At 34.3% G+C, this 10990-nt stretch overlaps 1 protein-coding gene across 1 annotated transcript in view; it reads left to right on the top strand.

Moving 5' to 3' along the window:
- Positions 1-10990, top strand: part of TRIP12 (thyroid hormone receptor interactor 12) — a 132518-nt gene that overhangs the window by 84048 nt on the left and 37480 nt on the right. Inside the window, exons 11-19 of the mRNA XM_023532935.1 lie at positions 2319-2354; positions 2439-2534; positions 3398-3490; positions 3684-3845; positions 5449-5517; positions 5607-5772; positions 8072-8189; positions 8307-8463; positions 10286-10439. Of these exons, the coding sequence (XP_023388703.1) occupies positions 2319-2354; positions 2439-2534; positions 3398-3490; positions 3684-3845; positions 5449-5517; positions 5607-5772; positions 8072-8189; positions 8307-8463; positions 10286-10439 (1051 nt within the window). The remainder of the gene's footprint in view (positions 1-2318; positions 2355-2438; positions 2535-3397; positions 3491-3683; positions 3846-5448; positions 5518-5606; positions 5773-8071; positions 8190-8306; positions 8464-10285; positions 10440-10990) is intronic.

Below are 10990 nucleotides of genomic sequence, written 5' to 3' on the forward strand. Positions count from 1 at the left end.
CTTAAAAGGTTTTATGTTACGCAAAAACAAAAGAAAAGAAAAGCAATAACAATACCCAGAATAGAAAAACAATTTCAAAAATATTTTAATGATTTTCCAACACAGTTGTAGTTGATATTTAGAATTTGTTAACATCCTAACTGCCTAAGTATTTTAATGTGAAACAGTGGGTAGAGAAATTGCCATTACCCAGGGATAGGCCCTTAAGCATAGTATGTCTTTTAAATAGTGGCTTTTGGTAATTTTCTTAGTGCAATATTAAAGAAATTGGCTATAATTTAAGATTTAAAATTTAAGTTCAAATGGAATACTAACAGAAGACTAACAAACACGAATACATTTATAGCATATTTTACCTTGGGAGTTAAAAATAAATATCATGTTAAGGCTTTGTTTACATATCCAGTAAAGTTGACAAAAATGAAATTACGGTTGGTATATCAGATTGTCTCATTTGATCACAACAAATTACAGAGAAAGGTGTTAAGGAAGTAGTTGAATGAAGACCAGTCAAATACAAGGTGACAGTCTTTATTCTATCTATTAGTTGTTGAATGTTTGGGCTCTGGCAGGGGGTGATTAAGATCAAACCAGTTTCTTCACCTGTTGTGCCACTCAGACCTTCGGATAATGAACGCTAGCTCTTAAATCTCACAGTTCCACTCTAGTAAAGGCTTGCATGTTGATTTCCGGATGTTTCATGAAAGCACTATTAGCCTTTGTACTTTTACATTTGGTTTATGCTAACATCCATGTTCAAATTACAGATTTCTCTCATAGCTGGCTTCTGTTACCCAAATTAAACTTGTTTTGTTGTTTTTCATTAAAAATTAGCAACAAAGAACTAGGTTTACCCTATACTATCTGCTGTTAAAATGCAATTTTTATTAGTTAGAGAAGCTATTAAACCTAGGCAGAAACATTGACACATAATCTAATTTACTTAATTTGCTGATCGTTGATTAAAGTGCTCACTAGATCTGCACAGTTGGCTCATGCTATTTAATAATGACTGTTGTTAATGAGTTGTCCAGATTTATCTTTCATCACAGTCGAATATTGTGAATATATATCTACCCATTACCATACTCTTGTGTGACATTAGTCCTTTTGAGTGAAAAGGAATCTATTTACAGCAATCCTTTCCAAACATGGCCTTATAAGGTTTATTCCATCTTAAGAACTAGAAAACTTTTTACTTTTTATGTTAACACGACAACCCGTTTCAGTTTAGACTAGGTGTTATAACTGACTGACTATAAGTGATTTGAGACAGAATGCTATTCAGCCCTGAAATGGGGTGTGTTTTTGTGTGTTTTAACAAAAAGTATTATCAGGACCTTTGGGGGGCAGGGAGTGTGTGTGTGTGTGTGTGTGTGTGTACGCGCATACGTACTGTGCCCAGCCAGCATAATTCAGAGCCAAGAAGACATTCATATTAAATGATCATTGTATTAGAATGAGGTCTGTTATTGTAGTTATATATTTAATTCAAAAGTATATTTATAGCTTAAATTCAAAGCATTTAAAACTTTTCCATTGAACTAGAAGACAGTGAATGCCTCTTCCCCAAGTAGGAAATTTTTTTGGCTGCTTCAGGGGATAGAGTATATACACCAAGCAGTTTTGCATTCTCTCCTTTGAAAAACTTCGTTGAAATCTGTTTAAAGTCTTTTCTACAAGAGAAATTTTATACAAAACAAAACATCAGATTAATTTTGAGTCAGTCATGTGTTTCTGGATTATATTAAAATGGGTTTTAACTTATGCATAATTAGTTTCTGATAATTATCAATATGTTTAAATTCTGTACTACTGTGTATTTTACAGCTGAGTTAAATGGTCATTAGCCCATCTTTTAGAGACTTAAAAGAGTTTTAAGCTATGGTCTTGAGTCTGTACTGACAGTTGTTAACAGATGTCAGTTCATTGTTGCTCTATTTATTTATGTATTGAATATTTATTGACACCTCAGCGACTTGTTAATGAGCAGATTCTGAAGGCGGGGGTGGGTAGAGGTGCCAGAAGGGTCTGTTTAAGCAACAGGAAAATTTTATTTTTGACCTGGATCATGACAGTTATTCAGCAAAATTACCAAGTCAGAGCTATAGTATGCGAGTCATGCTATCCTACACGTAATCATTTCTTGTGTATGCATACTAGAGTTTTAACTTGATATTATTTTTGTATGGTAAAAGTCTTGAAAACTACTTTGCATTTCAGTTGAAGTAGAGGAAGTAGTGAAGTAGTGAAGGAAGCAATACTTCTTAGAACTTTATAGACAGCTTCTTATACTTTATTGTAATCTTTTTTAACAGATAACATTACTGCAGATGGAGCATAATTTCGATATTGTAAGTATATTCTGTATTTTTAAAAACACTCTAAATTTATATTTTGAGCTTTTTATTGAGTAAAAGTGCCTTCTTGTTTTCTAGATGAACCATGCTTGTCGAGCCTTAACATACATGATGGAAGCACTTCCTCGATCATCCGCTGTGGTAGTAGATGCAATTCCTGTCTTTTTAGAAAAGGTAATCCTACTTTTGCACAACTTTTTCAAAAGCAGGGGTAGGAGAATTAAGCTGAGAACTCCTGACTTTTGAATTCTAAAGTAGCCTATCACATCAAAAGATAGTTTTTAGCATTCATTATCTAACATTTTTAGCCAAGATTCCGTAAAAATATTTTAGAGCAGTAGTTTAAAGTTTATGCTAATTAAGCATTTATAGAATCAACCCAGTTTTATAATTTTAGTAACGACAATTACCACATTAATATAAAATCTTTCAGAGAACTTAAAGATTGGATTGAAACTAGTTTCACTGTTTCTAGAAAACATAATTTCATTATTTCTAGAAAACATCTCAGTAAGGTTATAGTTATTTATACTCTCGTTTTACAGCTAAAAAGGCTGAGGCAAAATACCTTGCTCAAGATCATCAAATGAGTCAGTGGAGATAGGAAATTTTTTTGTGTGGTCTATGGTAGGTTGTGATTTTGGTCCATCTTAAGGGCATTTTCCTTTTTTATGCACAATAAAATTTGCATATACCTTGGAATATGGTATAAAGTTTAAAACTTGATTTTTAAAATAATGTTATATAAAACAACTCGTTTATTTTAAATATGAACTTTTAAAGTTATGTAATTGGATTTTGCTTATTCTCTATATAAAACATTTTTCAGTATCTTAAAACAGCAAAGTAGTTGGAAACTATATTGGCTGTACATTATTGGTTAAGCTCATAAATGACTGGTTTCCTTTAGTGGTTTTCATGTTAGAGGCGTAGATTGATGGAAATTAGAGAAAATATTGTGGTTTGTCATGTAGACGATACGCGACTAGAAAAGTGCTTGAATGATAACCTCAGATTACCTGTTAATATGTTCCCAGCTGCAAGTAATTCAGTGTATTGATGTGGCAGAGCAGGCCTTGACTGCCTTGGAGATGTTATCACGTAGGCACAGCAAAGCCATTCTACAAGCGGTGAGTGTTGTTACCGAAGGACCGTATTTCATTCAATATTGCATTTTAGATTCACATTATACCAGCTCCTAGATTGCGGTCTCTGTAAGGCACACATGGTGTTTCCAAAGTGATGTGCTAGACTTTTTAGTAGGCTTTTAAAAAAAATTGCTGATAAGGTGTTTCTTCACTTTAACAGTTTTCTGTATTTTAGGGTGGTTTGGCAGACTGCTTGCTGTATCTTGAGTTCTTCAGCATAAATGCCCAAAGAAACGCACTGGCAATTGCAGCCAATTGCTGCCAGAGTATCACTCCAGATGAATTTCATTTTGTGGCAGATTCCCTCCCATTGCTTACCCAAAGGCTAACCCACCAGGTAAAATATGAACCTATTCTATGTGCCATAAACATTTTTATTACATTTTTATAATGATGCCAATTTTAACTAGGGTTTTAAGTGTTCCAACTGGATATATAAGTTGGAAATGTTCTGATCCATGTTTTTCTATTGTTTCCTAGTCACGTACCATATTAGGTTGTTTTATAAAATGTTGGTGAGTTTACCCAAATGAACAGTATTTCACGTTTGTTATCTTCAACTATTTTGACTTTAAGGGATGAATTTGTTATTCTGGCAAAAATAATTGAGTGTTTCCTATGTGATGTATTCAGAATTTCCTTTTGAAAAGATCTTTTCCTGAAACGCATTGAGTTAGGCAGACAAAACTAGGAGGATATAGGTTAAGATCGGGAGACAAGACTGTCCCAAAAGGAAATAAAATGAAACATGTACACTGCAGCTGTCTGCTGCTGGAGGAAGGCAGGGGCAATTATTTAGGAGCTGGAATCAGTGGACCTGGTGATGCAGGGCTAACAGAAGCTGAGGTGCAGCACAGATTGAGATAAGCTTCAAGGTTGTAGTGAAACTGAATTTTCTTTTAATATAAATTTATGTTTTGAAGTGTTATTGCCGGAGAGTTGTTTTTTAAGAAATCTGGCTTGTAAATCACCTTTACAAACTGTGCTTAAAATCTTGGGACTGTTAGGTACATAAAACATGTCAAATAAGGGATTTAGATATGTAAGATAGATAAATGGTTAATGAATCACTGGAGTATTTTGCTTCTAAGGTGATCGAGACACAAATCGTGCCATTCATTTAATTTAAAAAATTTATTAGGTTGAGATAACCTTTTTGGGGGACTAGAACTACGTTCTCTAGTTAGCTGTGATTTCAGTATCTAATTTTGGAAGTAAGGCATGAGAATCAGAAGTTAAATAGTTGGCCGCTTTTATTGTAGCACTCTTTCTAGACTTAAATAGTGACAGTGAAAGTGTAGAGTTTCCGTAGTACCAGAATTCTCAGTTTTACACAAGGAAGTCTAGTTATCACATCTGAAGCCCCTTTATTAATTAGGAAAAAAGGCCTGTCAACACACTTGTTAAGCCATTAAGGTGTTCTTTTTGTTCTTATGTGGATTATTGAAAATGTTTTCTCAGTGAAGCCGCTAAAATAGTATTTCCAGATCATTTTCATGGTGAATGTAGCAAATCTATACGTACTTTTTCACATTAATCAGTAAACCTCTGGTTTACACACATATTTAACCATTTTCAAACTTCAGTTTATGCATGTTTCAAACATTTCTACTGGGAATGTTTTTTAAGATGATAGGATGTTTTCCTTTATTCTAATTCTTTAGGTATTGAAATTACAGAAGTACAAAAATTTTATTTTTTCTGTGCTTTTGCTTTTATCTGTTGGCACCTTAATGGGGAAGAGAGGTTCTATCAGTATGATTCATTTGCTTTGAAACCATGGTATTTATTGTACCTTGCTTAGACTCATTGCATTTCCAAAGCTCCCATCTAATTTAGTCAGCCTTGAAAAATTTGGAGTTCGGAAAAAGGTGAGGTAGTGATAACTGACAGTAAAAATATTTTGGTACTAAACTTTATTCTCCTTTATTAAAAAATAGGACAAAAAGTCGGTAGAAAGCACTTGCCTTTGTTTTGCACGTCTCGTGGACAACTTCCAACACGAGGAGGTGAGCATTTGGTCTTTGCTGGTACTTTCATGAGGCTGTTAAATTACTTAAATATGAAATAACTTTCTTTTTTTCTTGTGTTTGTGAAGAATTTACTACAGCAGGTTGCCTCCAAAGATCTGCTTACAAACGTTCAGCAACTGTTGGTAGTGACTCCACCAATTTTAAGTTCCGGGATGTTTATAATGGTGGTTCGCATGTTTTCTCTGATGTGTTCCAACTGTCCAACTTTAGCTGTTCAACTTATGAAGCAAAGTAAGTAGTGCTATTATTCTGCTTTAAGCAGGAAAAAAGTGGCTTTTTAAATATGTCAGTATAAATCAAGCAAGTAGAAGAGATTGCTAAATAACATCATAGACACTGGAAAATAATGGAAGAAAAATATATTAATATATAACAAATTTGTGTTGGGACAAAATAGTAATGCTTCCTACATACAATTTTTAAAGTATACAGTAATTAAAATTTTACCCTTGGTCGTTGTAGAGCTAAAGACCCAAGATGATTGCTTTCTATATAATACCAATGATGTAATGTTAGATTTTCTAGCAGTTCATCTTATTCCAGAATGCTACTCTACCTCAAAAAGGCATCGAGTTAGGCAAACAAATCTAGGAGTTTAGAACTTTTTTGTACAGGTGAATGTCTCTGATTTTTGCTGCTTTAGTATTTCTAAGTGCTTCCCAACCTTACCCAGCGTGCAGGAAGTAGTTTTATTGCACTGCTATTGCAATTGACTATTAATTACTTTCTTAAACCTTAGATTTCAAATACAAGTTAATGTCTGAAGACGGCAGGCTTCAGAAAATATATGATACGATTATTGCTACTAGAGTATATTGATCACTTTTGTGTAGAACACCTATAATTGTGGATAATTTCATATCCATAATTGTAATTTCTGAAGATGTTATCTTGGAAGTCAGTGATGATACTAACAAAATAGTCTTTGGTCCCACTGCCTCTGATAGAATATTAAGTAGTATAATTTATTAACTTAGTAAAATATTATTAAACATTAATTATTGAGTAATATAACTTAAATTACTTTTTTGGGGATACTAGTTTTATTTTTAGTTGCATACTTGTGAATTAGCACACTGGCACAGAATTTTGTGGAAAAATAGTGTTGTTGAGGTGATTTATTGATAAGGTTCCTCTTAAAGCGTGTAATCATTCCCAAACTTCGTATTCCAGGAATACTTTTGCTTATGCCATGAACAAAGTGCTCTCTGCCTAGATAAGTTTGGGAAAGGTGTGACTGTGTGTGTGTGTGTGTGTGTGTGTGTGTGTGTGTGTGTGTGTGTGTGTAGTCACAGTGCACTTTATTAAAATCCCTAGGAGCCCTTTGCATTTACCTAGCTGATCATTCATTTCCTTAAATTCGAGTACAGATCGTCTCTCTCTTCTTACTGTGTGGCACAGAATTTCCCTAAATACTGATTTGGGAAATTGCTGCCTAACTTTTGTTTGTTTAACATTTTGGATTTTTTCCTTGTAATATAGTGAATATTTTCACCTCTTTTGTGTATTCCAGGAATTTTACCATGCATTCATAATTAGAGGCTGCTAGACTTATATTTTCATTCTACAACAATAATGTGAAGGAAACACGAACTTCTTCTGGTTCTTTGCATTTTGTTGTCATCCTCTGATCTTTTGTAAAAAAAATTAATGAATCCTGATGATGTATCATTGCCATATATTCACATTTCTTAGGAAAGTTGGTAAAGCTACTTTTTCAAGAAATTAAAAACTTTTTAATTTCTATGAGGCAGAGATTTAACTGTCCGTATCTCTCTACCCAGATCGATGGTGAATACTTTCCTTGACAACAGATCTTATTGACAACTGGCAAAACATTTCAATGAAATCTTTATAGTTTGCCTTATGTATAGTATTTATACAAACACACAACACAACCAGAGAGCCAGCCTGTCTTTTGGTTGTAGGTGTAGAGTGGTTACACCTGTGGAGGCTGCCAGCTCCCTCCATTCGTACCGTCAGTATATCAGAGTGGTTTTTATGCCACTTCTTCTAGTAATGGCAACTAAAACACAATATTTTAATGATTTTATATTAAGTTGGCATGCTTAAATGTTATGTAAGCAAATGACTTTTTCCTGATCACAAAATATGATAAGAATTAGATGCTTTTAGTTTCTTTGTCTTATCCTATCGGCCACACATTTTCAGTATATTTGATTTGAAGACAAATATATGAATATACTTGAATCAAAGATTAAAATGTATTTCTTTCCTCTACAAGGAAAGTAATAAAAGATTCCTGAACTCTTCGGAGTGGATTTGTGATTAGGCGTGCAGCTAGAAGGTCAGGACTCAAGCTGAAGTCCTTAGAAAGAAATTGTTAAAATCTTCATACATGTTTTTAGTTGCTTATCCAGTCAATTATTGTTTTTACTTTAAATTCGATAGTATATTGCTAAAGAAGAAAATAGTTCTGATTTTCTTTCCCCCTAGGGAATGATTGCCTTTTAAGTTAGGTAATACAAGTAGTTTCACAGGCTTTTGCTTTTTATTGTTGGTTTTACAGACATTGCAGAAACTCTTCACTTCCTCCTGTGTGGTGCCTCCAATGGAAGTTGTCAGGAACAGATCGATCTTGTCCCACGAAGTCCTCAAGAACTGTATGAACTGACATCTCTGATTTGGTAAAGATTAAGCTAATTATAAATGTGGTTTATAAGAGGATAGTTTACTTTAGAGACCTGACATTAATATTTTAGGAAGCTACTTTTAAAATAATTGTACTCTTCTCTCCCCGCCAGCGAACTTATGCCGTGTTTACCAAAAGAAGGCATTTTTGCAGTGGATACCATGCTGAAGAAGGGAAATGCTCAGAACACCGATGGTGCGATATGGCAGTGGCGTGACGACCGGGGCCTCTGGCATCCGTACAACAGGATTGACAGCCGGATCATTGAGGTAGTAGTTTCATCGTACCGTTTAAATGTGTCTATTTTGGTAGAGAGTGGGTGTAGGGATGAGGTGGGGACAGTGGGTATGTGTACCTAAATGTGCTCAATTTTGAATTAACTGAAGATTCTCTCCTTTTGTCTCCTGAGAACAAGGTCCTCATTTCTGTTCAGGTCAGAAAACATGATGTGCTAGTCCCGCTTCTGCTGTTCTCTACCTGGTTGACTTGGAGCAAGTAGTTTAAGTCCTTTGTTCCACAGTTTCCTCATTTCTGAAAGGAAACATTCCAGGCCTTAGGCTCTCTGCTTCTAAAAGTTCGTTATACCTCCTGTCCAGGAGAAATTTCTCAGAAGCAGAGATTTACATACAAATAACTAAATATTTTTAAGAGCAAAAATGTGGAAACTTAAGTATCTAGCTGCAGGTGAATGATAATGTAAATTGTGATACATGCATAGTGTCATATGTAATGCAGACATTAATGGGGTAAATTTTAATGACATAAAATGGGATACGGTACATGAAAACAATATTGAAAATTACGTGACTCTTTTGGGAACTCAGCAAAATAAGAGAAAAGAAAAATACAAAGGAAGGAAATACACCAAAATATTTACAGTGGTTTTCTGTGAAGGTTTTATGTGTGATTTTATTCTTATTTTTATATTTCCATATTAAATTTGCACCAAAATATTTCAGAAATGCCTCAGGTCAGGAAAATATTTGCCCTCGTTTAAGAAATATTGGTAACTGCATTATTTGACATGCCATGCATCATTTACTCACATTGTCAATGTACGATCCCTGTAAGTCTCAGTGTATTTTCTGATTTCAGGCTGATATTTTAAAAATTTGAATTTTTAAAATATCACACTTAGAGACATACCTCTCTGAAGGTGTTTTCCATCAGTTTGTTTCTAAAAAAGAATTTTTGAATTCTTTCGATTTATGTCATAAAATTGGAAGTTCTTAGGCAAGTATCTAAATTCAGAGCCAGCTTTTATGAGGAGGTGTCCTAGGACGGGCTCTCTGTGCGGTGTCAGTTTTGCTGCATAACCAGGTCGTGGTCTCTAACTCTAAGTTGTTCTTTTTAGCATTTTTCCGATAATTGCATTTTCGCTGTTAGATTACTCTTGTATTTCCTAGGAGTCCTGTCTTCTATTCAACCTAGGAATTCCATAGTTTGGATTGTTATAAGAATGAATATTTTGTCGCTTCTTTTGGCTGTCTAAAATCCAGCAGACAGTGTGAATCAAAGTGTCTAATTCTAGAAATGTTCCGTGTAATGCCTGCAACCCCTAGGGACGATTCTCTTAGTTCCAGTTGAGTCTCTTACAATCTTAGATAATTATTTTTTGTTTAACCTAAGGATAATTTTATAAGATCATTTTGTTTCAAGGAGAATTTTGGCGGGCTGCTAAGAATCCATGATGTAAATAACGTTTTAACCTAAGAATTTAGATACCAAGATATATGGATAACAAATTTTTTTTCTTCTGTCAGCAAAGCCTTAAAGCCCTCTTAATCCCAGTGGCATCTTCTTCATGTCAGTGATTCTACATGACTGGATCTTGCATCAAGATTTTTACCTGTATTTATGTCTCAGGAGACCTGATAGGTCCACTGGTGTATATTTGTATTTAACTGAAAATGATTTAATTAATGAGTTTTGTCACATCCACAGTATTAAATTTTCCATATTCTGTTACTTCACCATCTAAAACCTGATAAATTGATATGTAAGTTAGTTTTTATGGAGGGTTCCCACTGTGTCTTAAGTGTATACATTTCTCCATGGTTATATTCAAGGTTTCTCTCTCTTTGCTCTCAGGCAGCCCATCAGGTCGGTGAGGATGAGATAAGCTTGTCCACTCTGGGACGAGTTTATACTATTGATTTTAATTCTATGCAGCAAATCAATGAGGACACGGGAACAGCACGTGCCATTCAGAGAAAACCTAACCCCTTAGCCAATACTAACACTAGTAAGTACCTCCTTTTAAGTTAAAATAGTATTGTCATATGAATGATATTTGCAATAATAAGTCTTTCATTGAGTGTCTTTATTAAGCTTAAGACAGTAGCATCATAGTAATTGTTGTTTTTATGTGCTTTACTTGACAGATGAGCCAATATTAACTAAAATCTTCCCCATGATAAGTTTTTTTTTTTTTTTTTTTTTACTTAAATGGTTTGTTGTGTCTCGGACTCTTATCGGAATTTCTTTTTTTTTTAAAGCTGATCTTATTATCTCAGTTCTATCTTTGAATCTACCCACACCCATCAGATTAGTTCTTTTCAACCTTTTATTTTTAAACTTTTCCACCAAAATTCTCATTTAACTAATGAGGAATAGATGATTTTTAAGTTTCTGACATTTCTCTCCTCAAGGATTTAGTCCACTGCCTTTGCAGCTCTAGCTTAGCTTGCATGGATTGGCACACTTTCTGAAAGGGGCCAGACTAGTAAATATTTTAAGCCTTGTGGGTCACGCAGTCCCCGTACCCAACACTGCTATTGTAGCTCCAAAACAGTC

This window comes from Pteropus vampyrus, unplaced genomic scaffold (genome assembly GCF_000151845.1).
Source record: "Pteropus vampyrus isolate Shadow unplaced genomic scaffold, Pvam_2.0 Scaffold93, whole genome shotgun sequence".
Lineage (NCBI taxonomy): Eukaryota > Metazoa > Chordata > Mammalia > Chiroptera > Pteropodidae > Pteropus > Pteropus vampyrus.